The sequence below is a fragment of the Rana temporaria genome, chromosome 3 (assembly GCF_905171775.1).
Source record: "Rana temporaria chromosome 3, aRanTem1.1, whole genome shotgun sequence".
Taxonomy (NCBI): Eukaryota; Metazoa; Chordata; class Amphibia; order Anura; family Ranidae; genus Rana; species Rana temporaria.
This window is the reverse complement of record NC_053491.1, coordinates 182,811,467-182,831,752: the sequence shown is the minus strand read 5'-3', so window position 1 is coordinate 182,831,752 and position 20,286 is coordinate 182,811,467. Positions and strand designations below refer to the sequence as shown.

Here is a 20,286-nt window from a genome sequence, read left to right as displayed (position 1 = left end):
GCAGAGGGAAGATGATTGACGGCCGGCTATGGCGCGTCACGCTTCCCGAAGATAGCCGAAATAGGACTTGCCTCTTCACGGCGCCTGCGCAGTCAGCTCCGATGTCTTTGCGCAGGCGCCGTATAGCGCCGCGAAGAGGCAAGTCCTATTTCGGCTATCTTCGGGAAGCGTGACGCGCCGTAGCCGGCCGTCAATCATCTTCCCTCTGCATAGGAACGCCCATTCCCCGCGGGGAGTCTGAAACTTCACTACAGGATTAAACTGTGAGTACGGCGCAAAAAAAAAGAAAGAAAGGCATACTGTAGCTCGCGCTAGTATGCTTGATGGCATGCTAGAAACTTGTTTTTTAGGGTGAAACACCGCTTTAAGTGACAAAATGTCATGTGCTGTATTTTTGGATGACAACTGTACTGATTAAACGGAAATTGTACAATCTGGTATCGTACGAGAAAATTAACAGAGAATGGTCCGAAAAAGAGAAAATATCCAGTGAGTGAAAATTGTGTGGATGAAAATGTCTCGTTGATGTCGGGGGAAAGCGGGCAGACTGGTTCCAGATGATAAAAAGGCAACAGTAAGGCCGGGTACACACGAACAAACATGTATGGTGAAAGCGGTCCGTCGGACCGTTTTCACCGTACATGTCTGCCAGAGGGCTTCTGTACGATGGTTGTACACACCATCGTACAGAAGTCCGCGCGTAAACAATACGCGGGGCGCTGTCCGAGTCGTCGCCGCGACGATGACGCGGCGATGACGCGGAGACGTGGGCGGGCCTGCCATTTAAAGGCTTCCACGCATGCGTCGAAGTCATTCGACGCATGCGAGGGACGGCGGGCGCCTGGACATGTACGGTAGGTCTGTACTGACGACCGTACATGTCCGAGCGGGCAGGATTCCAGCGGACGGTTTTAAAACACGTCCAGGAATATTTGTCTGCTGGGAAAAGGCCCGGCGGGCAAATGTTTGCTGGAATTCGGCCCGCTCGCGCCCACACACGACCGAACATGTATGCTGAAACTGGCCCGCGGACCAGTTTCAGCATACATGTTTGGTCGTGTGTACGGGGCCTAAGGACCCGTACACACGACCAAACATGTCTGCTGAAACTGGTCCGCGGGCCAGTTTCAGCAGACATGTTCGGTCGTGTGTAGGACCGAGCGGACAGAATTCCAGCAAACATTTGCCCGCCGGGCCTTTTTCCAGCGGACAAATATTCCTGGACTTGCTTTAAAACAGTCCGCTGGAATCCTGCCCGCTCGGACATGTTCGGTCACCTGTACAGACCTACCGTACATGTCCGAGCGCCCGCCATCCCTCGCATGCGTCGAATGACTTTGACGCATGCGTGGAAGCATTTAACTGGCAGGCCCGCCCACGTCGCCGCGTCATCGTCGCGGCGACGCCGCGGACACGCCCCGCGTATTGTTTGGTTAGTACAGCCATCGTACAGAAATCCCCGGGCAGACATGTACGGTGAAAACGGTCTGGCGGACCGGTTTCATCGTACATGTTTGCCCGTGTGTACGCGGCCTAAGGCCTCATGTACACTGCTGCTGGTAAACAGACGTTTAGGAGCAGTTGAACATTTTTTTTCCATCTGCTCCTGAACTCTCCTCTTCGTTATCTTGTCGTTTATAGTCGTTTCTAGGCAGTTGTGTTTAGAGGCTATTTCTTGAACCCCAAAAAAAATTCTGTCTGAGTGTTAGAAAAAATAAATAAAAAATACACTTGACAGAGGGTCTAGCCCTTCCCCCACAAAAAAAAAAAGAAAAAAAAAGTCTGAGGGGCTTTGGAGGGTGGTGGAGGCAGTTGGTGTGCAATAGCTGTAATTCTGCCTTAACTACACCATTATCTCTTCTCATTTTGGCATCTGCTTACAAAAACGGTATCGGTTTGGTTAAACATAGATAAAAAGACCAATTAAGGACACATTTCTATTTGAATTCTATTCCCACTTCCATATAGGAAAGCAACATTATTTACTGATTAGTCATTCTCTGCTGCGTGGTGCAAATACGACATTACATCACACAAGGATCTCCCTGCATTCAGAGCTCACAAAGATCATTAAAATCTCCACTTTGCTTGGTGTCCAAGCGTGACAAAATATTTAATCTACACGGGACTGCCTGAGGGAAAGGATGGCCTAACATGCGCACTGTATACGCTGACAACAGTGCTCTATATACAAAGGAGTGGCAGCAGGCCTTAGATCCCAGCTAAACAGTAGTTTAAAAACTCAATGAAATCATAATAATAAGACGGGCAGATTGGGCATGGCCTTCCTCAACGCTAAATAAAAATTAGCAACACTATTTAGTAAAACAAAAATCAACTTTACACTGTTTTAATAGCACTTGTATCCTATTGCTATAGTTAGAAATAAATGTTTCCTTGAGGCCCCTTTTACACAGGGCAGACTCCGATTAGATCAGCAGGGGATCTGTCCGCTGCTCTGGGCAGAGTGGGTGAATGACAGGCCGTGCCCGCAGTTTCTGCAGAGTGGAGACAGACCAAGTCCACTCTGCTCTATGGACTGGCGGGTATAGACTCTGCATCCATTTACACCCGACTGCCTTCCAATCTGATACGCCTAGACCAGGGGTCTCCAAAATTTTTAAGCAAAGGGCCAGTTTACTGTCCTTCATATTCCACTGTGGTCAGTGGAAGCAAGCAATGCCCCATCATTAGTTTTATTGGGAATAATATTGCCCCTTGTTGCTATCAGTGGGAGGAAAAGGGTCCCATCATTGGTTTTACTTGGAGAAATAGTGCCCCTCAGTGGGAGGAATAGTCCCCCATTGGTGCTGTCAGTGAGAGGAATGGTGTCCCATTATTGTTGTCAGTTGGAGAAGTAGAGCCCCAATGGCCAGATAGAGAAAGCAAAGGGCCCCATCCGGCCCCGGGCCAAAGTTTGGAGACCACTGGCCTAGATGGAAAGGAACGGATCCCCTTCCGTTGGTTTTTAGCGGACCAGATCAGATTGGCGATAGGGGGATGTAAACGGACACAAGACTATTTACACCCGCTGATCCTTAGGGCTGAATAGAGGGTCCAATCAGGTCGACCTGAAAAACTGACAGGTGGACCTGATTGCACCCTTCTTATAAAAGGGGCCTTCCTTTAAACAATATATGTAGCCAGATTATTTTGGTAACACAAGTTGTAAATTGATGACAGCCAGGATAATACACCTTACATTGATCTCTCTTAAGCCTTGTACAAACTATCAGGGATGAACGAAAAAAAAAAAAAAAAATTACAGCTCAGAAGGAGCCTCTGTACTATCTGACGTTAGTGCAGTGATCTCCCCAGCTGTTCTATTGTGTTCTGACAGGGGGACGGACACCCCACTAGCGCTCTCAGCCATTGGCTAAAAGCGCCAATATCGGCAGACCATTTTCGGTCATGCCCCTTAAACAGAAGACGGCTTCTGTCAGTTAAACTTCAGTATACATGGGCCAAATGTCAGACGAATTTGATCGAACCGACCGATGCTGCCCGACTTTCGACCCGTGTGTACTAGGCTTAATACTTTGGTATTTCCACACCTACAACTTGAATCTGCAGATATTTTGTCTGCAAAGTGCAATTGTCTCCTTAAGGGCCCTTTCAGACGTGCGGACCGTATGTCCGCTTTTTCATCCATCCGTTTGCAGATGAAAAAGGGACATACATTGGTCCCTATGTGATTGCGGATAAACATCACCCGTAATCACCCGCCTCCGCAATGATCCGATTTTGCAGACGGAAGAATGTCCTATTTTTTCTTCAGTCTGCGGATCGGATGAACACGGACACGCGGTCCGTGTTCATCCGATCCCCCCATAGGGGAGAGCGGAGAAAAGACAGGGCGGTCCCTGCACAGTGTGCCTGGGACTGCCCTGTCAGCCGCCAGCTCAGCGGGGATATACAGAGCGATCCCCGCTGAGCTTAAGGACACACGGAGGCGGATCATTACTGATCCGCCCCATGGGAAAGGGCCCTTAGGGCTCATTCAGACATTTGTTCGCCCTTGCTGCCCCTCTGAAAGCAATCCATCGTGAATCGGCAGTTGACAGGTGGCAGGGAGGTGATATGTCACCTTCTTTTTTCCACCAGTTTTAAACCTTAATAGGTCCAACCTAGAAGTGGCAGGGCGGTTGCGCCTTGGCTTTGTCAACTTGAATAGTTTGCATTTTCTGCGTGCGACAGGAGGTTTCATTTTTGAAAAGCAGCACAGCATGTATGCAGGCCTACGTGACTCAACCTCCTGCTTTTACTGCCCCCTGGTTGTCCATGTGAACGAGCCCTTATTAGTACTTGAGGACTTTCCCTTATTATGTATTTTTTTATTAAGTAACTGTTAGCCAATATTACACCCCCTTTCTCTTCGTTCTCAGTGTTGCCATTTTCTTACATTACAGGTCAGTTTATGCCATCTGCAGTGTGTTGGGCTAGGTATCCTGGACCAATGCAGCCCACTGCATAGACAAGACAATTTGCCTTATGTCTAATGAGCTCAGTTAACCACTGTGCACTGAAAAAAGTAGCACATACAGTACTGCAACACACTACAGCATACTGCAACATGCTGTGGTGAATAGAAGGGAATTAAATGAGACTTTGTGACATTTCAATCAAGTTACAAAGAAAAAGGAGTAAACTGGAACTGCTCCCCGCTGCGCACACCAGCGGCCGTGCGTTACACTGCGACCGCTCATGTGAACAAGCCCCAAAGCTCAACTCCAGGCAGACAGCCCAATCTACAAATGAAATACATAAGGGAGCTGTTCTACCTGCCAGAGGATTTGTATTCTTTGTCCATCCAGTTCTGAAGTGTAGACGAGTCCTCTTGATTTTATTGCTCAAGCTAACCATATCTAACCAAATTGTACGTGTTCTTTAAAGTAACAATATATCACTAGACATTGTACAGTACACGTTTTCCCAGTTCGGTCCCAATTTATATTTATTTGACTATGGAGAAGAAAGTGTGGGTAAAGATATATTTTCACTAGCCTGGGATCCTTCGGTGTGTGTCAGGCCTTTAGTAGTATTATAAATATGCATCAATCTTGCTATTAAAGGATTCGGAACAGAGAGCAGGTTTTACAAATAAAGCTGTTAGAGCAGAGTAGCCTGCAACACTTCAAAGAACAGAAATACTGTCTTGATAAGACTGTGCCTTGTGAAAAGATGGGTTCGTTTGCCAGAACCTTGACAGATACTCCACTGTAAGCTGCTTCACAAAAACAAAACAAAAAAAAGTTAATGCTTGGCCATTTAGATGAAACAGCAATTAGAAGGCATTTCTCTCACTGGCACAGACTGTTCTTAATTATAAGTGGATTGCACAATGAAACATGTGATCAAGGGGAAAGGACAAAGTGAACCTCATTTCAAGACAAAAAAAAAAAATGTCAATCTAAGTCAGGCCAGTTCTCCTGTAACAAGTATCTCAAATCATTTCTAAAAGAGGACATCATTTAAAAAAAATCAACTGTATGTTTAAAGTGAACTACTCAGATTCAGTTGAATCCCAACTCAAGGAAAAATATGACCCCCCCCCCAATCCCAATGCAGAATTCAAGGTGTTTTATTTTCCTACCTGGTGAAACAAATTATATTGACCTAAATCCCCCTATCCAGCTCCCTCGGTGATGCCAATTCTGGCTGTGGGCACCACCTCTAATCCAGCACCACTGATATGCCCAAAATCTCCGGTCACCCTTCACTCTCCTCGGGCTGACTTTGGCCCTCTTCTGAATCCTGCCACTGGTGAGAAAATAGGAACGGTCTACATCAGGAAGGCAGTGACATGGACAACTGAAGAAGGGACTTAGGGGAGTATAAAAGATTTCACAGGTAAGGAAAAATATAAGCTGCACAGGATGGGTTAAAGTTGCTACACACGGGCCAAATATCGGCCCATTCAACAAAAACCGGCCAACATTTAGCCAATGTGTACAGCAGCCACTGAAATACCATGGGGTGTCTGAGCAGACAACCACATAACACTGACCACCGTCACATGTTGGCAGAAAGCTCCCAAGCCCATTTTAACCTCTGGTGTAGGGCTTCAACTATTCTTCTTTGCTTGGCTCATGCACACAGACAGTAAGGCAAAGGAGCATAGAAAAAGTAAGTATACTGTATATTGTATGTGGTACTGGAAATACTTATGCTGGCCATACACTATATGAAAAAAATCGGCCGAAATTCGGTCGTTCAGACAGTTTGTTTGTTATTCGGACTGTTAATGGGCACAAAATCGATAATCGTTGAGACGTTTTTGAGCCGAAAAAACGAAAGGACAAGTTTGGAAATTTTCTGCCGAACAAACGATAAATCAGAAGGTTAAAGCGGGAGTTCACCCGAAAAACAATTTTTAACATTAGATTGAGGCTCATTTTGTGAAGGGGAATCGGGTGTTTTTTTTTTAAATCGAAGCTGTACTTACCGTTTTAGAGAGAGATCTTCTCCGCCGCTTCTGGGTATGGTCTTCGGGACTGGGCGTTCCTATTTGATTGACAGTCTTCCGACAGGCTTCCGAAGGTCGCATACATCCCGTCACGAGTAGCCGAAAGAAGCCGAACGTCGGTGCGGCTCTATACGGCGCCTGCGCACCGACGTTCGGCTACTTTCGGAAAATCGTGACGCGCTGTATGCGACCGTCGGAAGCCTGTCAATCAAATAGGAATGCCCAGTCCCGCAGCCAATACCCGGAAGCGGTGGAGAAGATCGCTCTCTAAAACGGTAAGTACTGCTTCAATTTTTAAAAAATACACCCGATTCCCCTTCACAAAATGAGCCTTAATCTAATGTTAAAAATTTAGTTTTTGGGTGAACCTCCACTTTAATGTGTTTCCCGTCCGAACTTTCTGCACTAGGTATTTTAAAAAAAAAAACTAACCAAATTTATGTCCACTGAACGATTTATCGGTAATTACATGATGACAATATTGTTTTTGGGGAGGGGGGGTGGAGGGGTGGGGTGTTATGGACAGCTAAATGTATTAATGAGCTTAAAGAGAAGGCAAATGTAACTTTGAAAAAAGCTGAACTTGTACTTTAAAAGTACTCACCTACGTGGATACAGCACCGACCTGATGCTGCATCTGTCCCCCACCACTGATAAGACTGATGCCGCGTACACACGGTCATTTTTTGTCTTGTAAAAAAACTTTGTTTTTTCTCATGAAAAAAAACAATGTTTTTCAAACTTCATTTAAAAAAACGACGTTGCCTAGACACCATTGTTTTTTCAAAATGCTCTAGCAAAGCACGGTTACGTTCAGCACGTACGGCGGCACTCTGTTCCATTCAAGCTCGCGTCATAACTTGCTTCTGAGCATGCGTGGGTTTAAAAACGTAGTTTTAAGCATCGTTTTAGCCTACACACGGTCAATTTTTATGACACAAAAAAACGACGTTTTGAAAAACGACATAAAAAATTAAAGCATGTTCAAAAAAATGTTTTGTCATTTTTCAGAAGACATAAAACAACGTTTTCCCCACACACCGGACATGTTCGCTCGTCTGTACAAGGCCTAACAGTTATAAAATACAAACAGGGAATGCATTTAACCCCTTGATCACCCCTGATGTTAACCCCTTCCCTGCCAGTGTCATTAGTACAATGACAATGCATATTTAGCACTGATCGCTGTAATAATGTCACTGGTTCCCAAAAAAAGTGTAAAAAATGTCAGTTAAGCGTCCGATATGTCCGCCGCAATGTTGCAGCCCTGCTAAAAATCACTGTTTGCCGTCAATACTAGTCAAAAAAAAAAAGAAAATGCCATAAATCTATCCCCTATTTTGTAGACGCTCAAACTTTTGCAAAATACCCCTTTTATTTTATCTTGTTACCAAAAATATGTAAAAATATTGTTACCAAAAATATGTACAGAATACATATTGGCCTAAACTGATGAACACATTTGTTTATATATATATATATATATATATATATATATATATATATATATATATATATATATATATATATATATATATATATATAATTTGTTTTTTTTTGGGGGGGGGGGGATATGCATTATAGCAGAAAGTAAAAAAAATGCTTCTGGGGCTGAATTGGTTTAAAAAAACACACCACCACCCTTTTTTCCCCAGTTTACAATTACTTTAAATAATCCAACTCCTTACAAACTGTACATGTGTTTATTTGTTTTTTATTATTTAGACCTTTAGTTATTATTTGGAGTCAAAATAAGATTGGAAAAACACCCATGTAAAAATTAACTAATACCACTTCCAGTGTATATTTGCAAAATTACATAAACAAATGTCAATCTTCCATATACAAGTCAACACGGTCCCATGACCGAGAGAACATGAAGACTTGCAGGTCACATTGACTTTTCTCACTCACAAAGGCCTGAAAAGTGCTGCATTGCAAACAGTTGTTTTAGGTGTCGCACTGTACACACAACCTGGGAAAATGTCAGTAATAAGCAGGGTTCAAATTGTAAAAGACAAACAGCAGACACATTCTTACTGCCTTGTAAATTGTTCCCAGTTGTAAGTAGCTACATAACTTCTACAGTCATGTCAAACAAGATGAAGTATCATTTATATATCATAGGCTGTTGCTTTTGCACACTGACGTCAGTGAAGCTTACAAAAATGACTTGTGATGACTTTTAGGATACATATTATTAAACTGTAAATTCTTTTGACTCAGAAAGCACTACAAGATTATAGCCAGTAAATCTAGTCACAGTATATTAGTAGGGGAAACGCTTAACTTGTGATTTATGGTGAAATGGTATTGCATGGTTTGAACCTTTACAATCCAGCTGTGTGGTGGAACATGATAGCATCACTACTGTCTCATAGGCCCCATACACACGATAGAATCCATCCGCTGAAAAATCCCAGCGAATGGGTTTCAGCGGATAGATCCTATGGTGTGTGTGACACTCCAGCGGATCTGTTTCCGCGGATATTTCTCCCCTGGGATGGATTTCCAGCGGATAAATATTTGATGACATGCTATCAAATCTATCCGCTGGAATCCATCCCAAACGATGGGATCCCGAAGGGGATCCCCCGCATGCGTCGTAATGATTCGACGCATGCGTGGAATTCCTTATATGACAGCGTCACGCACGTCGCCGCGTCATAATCGCGGCGACGGCGCGACATGTCATCGCCAGAGGATTTCGGCGCGGATTTCGATTCGATGGTGAGTACACTCCATCGCATCAAAATACGCGCAAATCCTCGAGAGGATTTATCCGTGGAAACGGTCTGCTGGACCGTATACGCGGATAAATCCTCTCGTGTGTATGGGGCCTTAGAAGCAAGAGCTAACACTTCAAAGAATCAGCTGGTACGACTGCTTAAAAAAGGGTAACTGCATTTTTGTTAGGAAAAAAATAGCAAAAAATAAAATATGTGTTTGTGTGTGTGTGTGTAATATATATTTATTATTCATTATATTATATATAGTATTTCCCCGAAAAAAAGACCTACCCCGCAAATAAGACCTAGTGTTATTTTCCAGGAGGGCTGCAATATAAGTCCTACCCTGAAAATAAGCCCTAGTTTAAAATGCTTGTAAAATCCTATATTTCACTCTATTACAGTATTATATAATGTACAATGTGTGTGTTTCTGTAATATAAATGAAGGGAAGAGAGCTCCGGCAGGTAACAGAAGCACAGAGCAGCGCTATAACATATTTGGCACAATTATATTACAGAAACACACACGTTATACATTATATACTACTGTAATAGAGTGGATTATAGGATTTTACAAGCATTTTAACTCAGTTCACACTGGGGATTCCGGTCAGCAGGCAGGGAGAGAGAGAAGACAGTACATTACATGGTAAGACCTACCCCGAAAATAAGCCCTATATTGTCTTTTGTTACCAAAATTAATATAAGACCCGGGCTTATTTTCAGGGAAACACAGTGTATGTATGTATGTGTATATGTATGTATGTATGTGTGTATGTATGTATGTATGTATGTGTATATATATATATATATATATATATATATATATATATACACACACACACACACACTATTTATTTGTTTTTTTATTAGTAATAATAATAATAATAATAATAATAATAATATAGCATATACCATCTCTACACAAGCCATATTGTAATTGAATGTTATAGAAATGATGTTTCCTTTTCAATCTAAAGAGCTGTATTTTTCTGTAAAATTCAATGCAATATGGCAACCTGGAGAGAATATTAAATAACCCTTGGACCTGTCTGTTCCATGGTACAAGCGATACAAAAAAACAATATAAGAAAACAAATGCCACAAAGGGACCAATACCAAAAAAAATGGCTACATAAAGAAGTGAGAAAAAGAGTGGTTGGAAAGAGTAGACTTCATCTGCAAGATGGTTGATACTTTTGTTTTTTACATGAAAAATAATCTAATAAAGCTTAAAATAAAATAAAAAGTAATTTTCGGTAAAATACTTCCAAAGGGTTAATCACTTCTAAAGCGAGGCAGACCGTGCAGTTTTCCTCAGTAGAGCACTGAAAGTGCATCAGCTGATTAATAATGGAAAAGTCACTCTGATTAAGATTCACTCTGCAGACAACAGCTTTTTTTCAGAGCAGAAACAGGTACGGCTCTGCAATAAAGTTTGGTAAATCCTTGCGATGTACATTGATCACCAAGAGGGGATTGGGTTTTTTTTTCAACAAAAGTGGGAAAAAAAAGCCGTTGTCTGCAGAGTGACTTTTCCGTTATTAATCAGCTGATGCACTTTCAGTGTCTACTGAGGAAAGTTGCAAGGTCTGCCTCGCTTTAGAAGTGATTGGTCCTTTGGAAGTATTTCACTGAAAATGAAATATTTGTTGCAGAGGATGCTTAAAATCTATCTTGGAGAAGACTTCTGGGAAAATAAGTGAGCCAGTCACACAAGCAGGAAATGACAATTTCTTGGGGTGTTCTGGACACCAGTGGTGTATGGAGCCAGAGTTGGGCCTATACTAGAATCTGAATATTTGCCTTAAATTATTAAAGTGTAGGCTTACTTATAAAAGGTTCATATTTTGCTTATATGTAGCTTTATTTACTTTGAGTCTTACTTTTCCATTTGAGAGTCAAGAATAATCACCAGAAGTCTGACAGTTGCTGCCTGCTGTAACACAATGTCTCCCACATTCGGAGAGTGCATATAAGCGTAAGAAAAAATAAAAAAAAGAGCTCCATTATTAAAAGTGAACTCTAGACAGATAAAAAGACACACATTTGTGCAGCTCTGTAATCGTTGATGCATTATTAAATGTATTTTTTGCAAGCAGTGCAAGTACCTGAATATGACCTGTAACAACCTCTTGCAGTCTTTGTATAGCAGAATGTTGTGTAAGAAGAAGAAGAAGCCAATCAGGAGAAGAAAGCAGAGTGATAGAGATGAGCTCATCACTGTGCAGCTTCTTCGTTCACTGTCCAGTCACAGACAGGGGAGGGCTCCTGGGCTGACATACCCCTTTTGACTGAAGTGTTGAAGGTGACAGAAAAGAGCAAGACTTAGGCAACAAGAAAGAATACGGAAGCATAAACAGGAGAGGAAATGTGAGAATTAAAAAAAGATACTATAAAAACCAACTGCAAGTACCTAAGAGTGATTATTTTATTGCTAAAACTAAACTGTGTAGTGAAGTGCGCTCTGGACATTAAAGCCTGTGTTTACTTGTACCTTAAATTGTTAATTTAGGCCAAGCTGGCTCAATTTCCTTTACAAATTTCTACGCCCGCTGTCAGCGCTGTATAACTGTATGTAGCATCATCTATGTAGATTATGCAGTACTGCGTTCTGACAGAAGTATGGGGGCCTCTCTTCTGTTGCTGGAACAAAATTAAGTAGGGCTGAGCGCTGCTCGGCCATTCACAGAAAGCTTTGAATTTTACCAGTGAATACAAGCAGTGGCGGTGCGTCCATTAAAGGCGCACAGGCGCCTCCCTCTCTCAAGCCACCTCCCTCTATGACTAATGGATAGATTCAAGCATTGCATGAATCTATCCATGGCCGCCACCACCGCCACCCCCTATTCAGGCATCCGTCCCCTTTTCAGCCGCTGGGCGCTTGAATTACAGCAGCAGGGGTGTATTTTTGAAGCACCAGATTAGAGCGCCATAGGCTCGAACAGGCTTCAAAAAAGGTAAACTCGGAGCACAAAGCATTGCGCTCGGAATCCACCCAGGTGTGTTAGAAAAGCGAATGAATATACGTTTTTCTAACACTGAACTACCTCTCCGCCAATCAGGAAGTGCGGGTCTGTTACCCATTACCTAATTGGCTGAAAGGACAGGCGCTGCGATTGGACGCCTATCAGGAGGAGGGGAGAAGATGCATGGAGGACACAGCTCACCGCTGTCTGACCCAGTGCAAGGTCTCGCAGCTTGCCGCCATTACCCGCTGCCTGACCCACCACCGAGATAAGGTAAGTACCGGGCAGACGGCAAACGGGCGGGGGGGGTTACAGTGGCAATTTTTGCAAAGTGGTGGCATTTGATGGGCACAGTGGCTGCAATTGAAGGGCACAGTGAGGTTGCAATTGGTGGGGGTTTTTTTCAGAAATTTTCAGTTTGTTTGTGCCCCCCCAAAAATTTTGAGCACCCGCCACCACTGAATAGAAGGCTTCCTCCGAGGTTGAGGTAGAGATTTTTATGTCATCTGCCCACCTCTCCGTCTCAGATAATCAGAGAAAGCCTAGTATTTACTGATAACATTCAGGCTTCCTGCGTACGGCAGCAGATGGAAAGTCCTCGTAGCACTGTCGAATCACTATGCTATATGTAGTTGATTATACATAAGCTTATACAGGGCTGACAATGGTTAGAAATGAGTAAATAAAATAATTCAAAGCGCAAGTCCTGGCAAAACTTTTTTTTTTTTTTTTTTTTAACTGAGGGTAGAAGGAACGCCTGGCTATTTTTCTCTACTTCAGGGGAACCATTAGAGACCTTTCCCCTCACTTACTGTAACGGAAGTATCCAGGTACACCGACAGCCATGAACCAGTCAAGATTTAGAAAAAATAAGTTAAAAATTGCACATGCACCCAATCTATAGACATTTTGGGCCAGATCCACAGTGAAAGTACGCCGGTGTATCTACTGATACGCCGGCGTACTTTCAAATTTCCCACGTCGTATCTTTAGTTTAAATCCTCAAACCAAGATACGACGGCATCTGGGTTTGATCCGACAGGTGTATGGCTTGGTACGCCTTCGTATCGTAGATGCAATACTTCGGCGTCCGCTGGGTGGAGTTTGCGTTGTTTTCCGCGTCGGGTATGCAAATTAGCTATTTCCGACGATCCACGAACGTACGCGCGGCCGTCGCATTCTCTTACGCCGATTTGAATTCCGCCGCCAGAGATACACTACGCCACCGTAACTTACGGCGCAAATTTGTTGTGAATTTGAAACAAAGCCAAGTAAGTTACGGCGGCGTAGCGTATCTTAGATACGCTGCGCCGGTGCCGATCTATGTGGATCTGGCCCTTTAAGTCTTTACATATTCTTACAGTTGAATTTGGTACTAAAAATATGTACCTACATTTCTAACAGCTTAGAAATAACTTCCATTATTCCCCCCTATCAGGACATTGTGTTCTAAAAGTGGAACTCTCCGCTGTCAGAATACACTAAACAGAGGCTGCAACTGCTGATCGGCAAACGTTTTCCAACATTCCCATTCGACAGAACTAACAATCAGCTTCTGCCAAAACGGGAACAGCTAATCGTGGATTTTAAATTTTGCAGGTCCCTCCTAAACTCTGAACATTTATGGCCCACCAAGATTAGAACAAGGTCTAGCCAGGTCCTATTAGCCTGATTGTAAAATATGAACATGCATTCAAGGTATGATATCAAAGGAGTAAACAGCTCTGAATTGTTTCTCCATATCTTTATGTATATACAAATCATTGAATTCACAAGACAAGTAATATAGTGACACATTTCCTTATCACTTACCTCAGCAGAGGGTATATTGACAACTCCTGTTGACCTCCTCTTTTCTCGCAGCTTTCTTTTCTCGATTTGCCCTTTACCCTTTCTTGCACTTGGGCCACAACTTTTCCCTTTATCTTTTGCTTTACTGGAACTCTCCTGGGATGCCGGTGGTGGAGGTTCCTCCTGGGTTGTTTCTCCTGTGATGCCATCTTGTAAGGGCGCTAAGGCTGTCTTTGGCTGGGCAACCACTGCGGTAACCTGCTGTTCCTCCACAGTCCGACTCATAGCTGGGACCTTAGTTATCAATGCAGGAGCTTGGCTATTGCTGTTGGATATATTACTACTACTACTACTATTATTATTATTGTTCATTTCACTGCTAATTTTACTGCCATTGTCAGTTGCTCCAGCAGTCCCTGCTGTGGCCATCTCGGCCGCGTGCATCTTTGCCCTCATCTTCTCCCGCTTGGCTTTCCATTCTTCGAGGAAATCGGTGGTGTGTGACGAAGACGGAGTGTGTGCCCTGTAGCCACCGCTTGCCATGTTCTCCAAGATTTTCTTGAAGAAGATCTCCAGATGTTCAGTGTTGGGATTTACCAGTACAGACAGGCAACCGGAGAACCTAATGACAATTTATAGATTTTATAAGTCAGCAAATAGCAGTGGGGGTGAACGATAGTCCAAGTGTGTCATTATTAACACCAAACGCCTAGACTGACAAGTTAATCTAGTGCACTGCACCTGGGCATCCAGAAAGAATCCGGTGCCAGGGAGTCTGACACTAACTTGGCTTTAATCTGCTTATTAGAGAGACATCTCTCCAGCTCTCTGCAGACATACTGACACGGCTCTTTAATCAGCCTGTGCACACATCCACTCACACTGACACTGCCAGGATCAGACAGGCATGCCCTGCCTACAGACAGACATGCGCTGACTCTTTATTAACAACGATTAAATACATCAGGATCACAGGTGAGGAAGTGAATGTGATCAGCCCTTTCCTCCACAATGTTTTGATGTTCTAACAAAAATTAACAGAGCGCTACAACAAATCTTGATTCTGTACAAGGGCAGCAAAGAGGATAAGCTCTGCCAATAATTCAAAGTGCATCCCTCTTGTAGCCAATGTCATTGTTGGTGGTCACATGACCTGCCTATCTCACTTCCCTAGAGAATTCCAACAGGTCTCTATTGGCTTGCTTTTTGGATACCTTAATAAACAAGTATATGCAATTAGTATCCCAAAGAAAAAAAGATGTGAGTATTGTACATGCCAGGACTTGCTGTACAGGTGACACATTTTCCCTTTCTGATGCTGGATATGCCCAACACACAACAAGGAAACCCTAGCCTAGGGAATGCTAAAGGGCAGCCACACAATCCTTGTCTCAGATCAGATCAATGGGGACTGCTGCAGATGTGCTCCAGGCTAATCACTGGGTGGCTGATGATTTTCTGGGTGGCTCATGATCACTGGGGGGGGGGCAGATGATCCCTGGGTGGCTAATGATCTCTGGGTGGCTCATGATCACTGGGGGGGGGGGTCTGATGATCCCTGGGTGGCTCATGATCACTGGGGGCTGATGATCCCTGATCCCTGGGTGGCTCATGATCACTGGGGCGGGGGGGGGGGTCTGATGATCCCTGAGTGACTAATGATCCCTGGGGGGCTCATGATCACTGGGGGCGGATAATCCCTGGGTGGCTCATGATCACTGACCACTGGGTGGCTCATGATCACTGGGGGGCTGATGATCCCTGATCCCTGGGTGGCTAATGACCCTTGGATGGCTCATGATCACTGGGTGGCTCGTGATCACTGACCACTGGGTGGCTCGCGATTCCTGATCACTGGGTGGCTGATGATCACTGGGTGGCTGATGATTGATGATCACTGATCACTGGGTGGCCGATGATCACTGATCACTTGGTTGTCGATGATCACTGATCACTGGGTGGCTGATGATCCCTGATCACTGGGTGGTCGATGATCCCTGATCACTGGGTGGTCGATGATCACTGATCACTTGGTTGTCGACGATCACTGATCACTGGGTGGTCGACGGTCACTGATCACTGGGTGGTCGACGGTCACTGATCACTGGGTGGTCGACGGTCACTGATCACTGGGTGGTCGACGGTCACTGATCACTGGGTGGTCGACGGTCACTGGGTGGTCGACGATCACTGATCACTGGGTGGTCGACGATCACTGATCACTGGGTGGTCGACGATCCCTGATCACTGGGTGGTCGACGATCCCTGATCACTGGGTGGTCGACGATCCCTGATCACTGGGTGGTCGACGATCCCTGATCACTGGGTGGTCGACGATCCCTGATCACTGGGTGGTCGACGATCCCTGATCACTGGGTGGTCGATGATCCCTGATCACTGGGTGGCTGATGATCACTGGGTGGCTGCACTGGCTGATGATCCCTGATCGATAGGTGGCTGATGATCCCTGATCGATAGGTGGCTGCACTGGCTGATGATCCCTGATCGATAGGTGGCTGATGATCCCTGATCACTGGGTGGCTGCACTGGCTGATGATCCCTGATCACTGGGTGGCCAGCCAGCTCCTGTAGCTGGGAAAAGTCGGAAGCCCATGAACAAGTTTCCAGGCAGAGGCGCTCCGCCTGCACATCACTAGCAGAGTACAAAGTGATAAAGAGAGCAGCTGCTCCACCTATATCTGCACACACCCCGCTTACTAATCGCCAACTTCACATTGCACCTTTCCTGCCCCCCAAACCCGGCCACTGACCATTACCTGTGCCGCAGCCAGCTGTCACCCTCCGGGCTCCCGGGACAAGGTGCGGGGAGGAATCGTACACTCACCTCTCGCTTCGCCTTCCCGGAAGAAGCCGAAAGTTCTCGAGGGATTCCGAAAGTCGACGAACTTCTACAAGCCCGAGGGTGGTGACAATCGCATTCCGAGCCTTTCCGGAACTTGCCGAGACACTGGCGGCTTTTCTGCTCTGCGGGAGACGATTCTATTGGAATTGTGTGCTGCTGAGGGGGCCACAGGTATAGAGAGAATACTCCTATTGGTACTGTGTGAAGTCATTGAGGGGCCACAGGTATAGAGAGAGTACTCCTATTGGTACTGTGTGAAGTCATTTGAGGGGCCACAGGTATAGAGAGAGTACTCCTATTGGTAGTCTGTATAGAGCCACAGGTACAGAGAGCTCTCTTATCGGTAGTCCATGTGAAGCCACTGAGGGGCCACAGGTACAGAGAGCGCTTCTATTGTTAGTCTGTGTGAAGCCACTGAGGGGCCACAGGTAATGAGAGCTCTCCTATTGGTAGTCTGTGTGAAGCCACAGGTATAGAGAGTTCTCCTATAAGTAGTCTTTGTGAAGCCACTGAGGGGCCACAGGTACAGAGCACTCTCCTATTGGTAGTCTGTATAAAACCATTGAGGGACCACAGGTACGGAGAGCTTTCCTATTGGTAGTCTATGTGAAGCCACAGGTACAGAGAGCTCTCCTATTGGTAGTCTATGTAAAGCCGCGGAGGGGCCACAGGTACAGAGAGCTCTCCTATTGGTAGTCTATGTAAAGCCTGCGGAGGGGCCACAGGTACAGAGAGCTCTCCTATTGGTAGTCTATGTGAAGCCACTGAGGGGGTCACAGGTACAGAAAGATCTCCTATTAGTAGTCTGTTTGAAGCCACTTAAGGGGCCACGGGTACAGAGAGCTCTCCTATTAGTAGTCTGTGCGAAGCCACTGAGGGGCCATAGGTACAGAGAGCTCTCCTATTAGTAGTCTGTGGGAGGAGGCTGAGGGGCAAAGGTACAGAGAGCTCTCCTATTGATAGTCCATGAGGAGCCACAGGTACAGAGAATTCTCCTATTGATAGTCTGTGTTAGACCACTGAGGGGCCATAGGTACAGAGAGCTCTCCTATTAGTAGTCTGTGAAACCAAGGGGCCACAGGTAGAGAGCAGAGAGCACTCATTTTAATAGTCCATGTGAAGCCACTGAGGGGCCACAGGTACAGAGAGCTCTATTAGTCATCTGTGCGAAGCCACAGGTACAGAGAGCTCTCCTATTAGTAGTCTGTATTAAGCTACTGAGGGGCCACAGGTACAGAGAGCTCTCATAGTAGTAGTCCATGGGAAGCCATAGGTACAGAGAGCTCTCCTATTGGTAATCCATGTGAAGCCATGTGTACAGAGAGCTCTCCTATTAGTAGTCTGTGTGAACCCACTGAGGGGCCACAGGTACAGAGAGCTCTTGTATTGGTAGTTTGTGTGAGGCCACAGGCAGGGCCGTCTTTAAGGCAGGGCAAAAAGGGGCAGCTGGGCCCTGTCATTGTTGTTGGGCCCAAAGCCGCTGCCTTATACTTGCCAACTATCCCAGTTTAAATTCCCTTGTCGTCTTAGTCCTGTGCTGTGTCCTGATATCTCAGTGTGAAGTGCTTCTACTAATGCTTCCCAGCTATGCCCTATTGTTGTGTACAGATGACTCACCTGCAGACCCTGTGTTTCCATGTAAAAAATAATCGTCATTCATATGTAAATAGCAGTGGGATTCATATGTAAATAGCTGAGGTCGGCGTCATTCATATGTAAATAAAGGCAGCATTTATATGTATATTATGCCCCTTTGCAGTGATGTGATGGTGTGCTGTAACCTCTAGCAACCAATCAGTGAGCAGTATTACTGTGCTCTCCTATTGGTAGACTGTGTGAAGCCCCTGAGGAGCCACACACATGTTCCGTGGGTGGCTCTACACAGGTGTGGGGTGTTTCCATTGCTTTCATTAGATAAGGTTCATGTTTTGCAAATTGGTTCTTAAGGTGCTCTTAACCACTTCCCGACGGCCGTACGACTTTATACGGCCGCAGGGTGGTTCTAAATCTCTGAGCCGCCGTGTTTTTACGGCATCCACTCCTCCTGGCCACTGGGGGGGCGCGCGCGCCCGCCCGCCGCATCATTGGGATGCCGATGCGCGTGCCTGGCGGCCGCGATGTCCGCCAGGCTCCCGCGATCGGCGGTTACAGAGACAAGGACGTGGATCTGTGTGTGTCCTGTCAGGGAGAGAGGAGACCGATCTGTTTCTCTTGTACATAGGGACACAGATCAGTCACCTCCCCCAGTCACCCCCCTTCCCCCACAGTTAGTAACACTCACTAAGGTACACATTTAACCCCTCCCTTACCCCCTAGTGTTAACCCCTTCAATGCCAGTCACATTTATACAGTAATTAGTGCATATTTATAGCACTGATCGATAAATGTGAATGGTGCCAAAAATGTGTCAAAAGTGTCCGATGTGTCCGCCATAATGTCCCAGTACCGATAAAAATCGCAGATCGCATTACTAGTAAAAAATAAAAAAATTAAAATTCTGTCACCTATTTTGTAGGCGCTAAAACTTTTGCGCAAACCGGTCGCTTATTGCGATTTATTTTATTTATTTATTTTTTACCAAAAATATGTAGAATACGTATCGGCCTAGACTGAGAAAAAAAAAATGTAAAAAAAAAAAAAAATTGAGCTATTTATTACAGCAACAAGTAAAAAATATTTTTTTTTTTCAAAATTGTCGCTCTATTTTTGTTTATAGCGCAAAAAATAAAAACCGCAGAGGTGATCAAATACCATAAAAAAAAAGCTCTATTTTTGGGGAAAAAAGGACGCCAATTTTGTTTGGGAGCCACGTCGCACGACCGCGCAATTGTCAGTTAAATCGACGCAGTGCCGAATCGCAAAAAGTCCTCTGGTCAGGAAGGGGGTATATGTGCCCAGTAAGCAAGTGGTTAAAGTGTTATGCACACATTTATGAAAATTTTCAGGTGTAAGGCGAGGTTCGGGGTTGGTGCGTTTTGTACCACCTCTTTGTTGTTTAATCAATTACTGTTGTTGACCATAGCTTCCGAGTAAGTGTGTGTAATACATTTTTATATATATATATATACACACACACACACACACAGTGGAGTATACAGTATAAAAATTCTACTCACCCTGTTTAAAATGTCAGGTTTCTGTGGTGTAAAAAAATGGGACAAAGATTTCTGTATATAAAGGGGAGGTTCCATTCCAATGGCGCCACCCTTTGGCTGATTATGCTAATTTCCCATCTCATAACTTGCTTCTGAGCATGCACTCCCCCCCCCCCCTCGTTAAATGTACACACAACCGTTTTTCATGACGAGAAAAACAACGATGTGAAAAACTACGAGAAAAATAGAGCAGGTTCTACATTTTTAATGGCCATTTTCCTCGTCGAGGAACAATGCTCTGAAGCCTACACACGACTGTTTTTCATGACCAATTTAAAAAAATGCATTTTTCTCATCATGAAAAACGGTCG

At 44.8% G+C, this 20,286-nt stretch overlaps 1 protein-coding gene across 3 annotated transcripts in view; it reads right to left on the bottom strand.

The window, feature by feature from the left end:
* The window catches only part of PAWR (pro-apoptotic WT1 regulator), a 166,538-nt gene extending 149,022 nt beyond the window's left edge, over positions 1 to 17,516 (bottom strand). The window contains exons 1-2 of one of the 3 annotated variants that reach the window (XM_040343932.1): positions 16,735 to 17,516; positions 13,979 to 14,579 (exon numbers count right to left, since the gene is read on the bottom strand). In XM_040343932.1, the coding sequence (XP_040199866.1) occupies positions 13,979 to 14,500 (522 nt within the window). In that variant the 5' untranslated portion in view covers positions 14,501 to 14,579; positions 16,735 to 17,516. The remainder of the gene's footprint in view (positions 1 to 13,978; positions 14,580 to 16,734) is intronic. The other 2 variants (XM_040343933.1, XM_040343934.1) reach the window with 2 other exon arrangements.
* Positions 17,517 to 20,286: the final 2,770 nt, after the last annotated feature.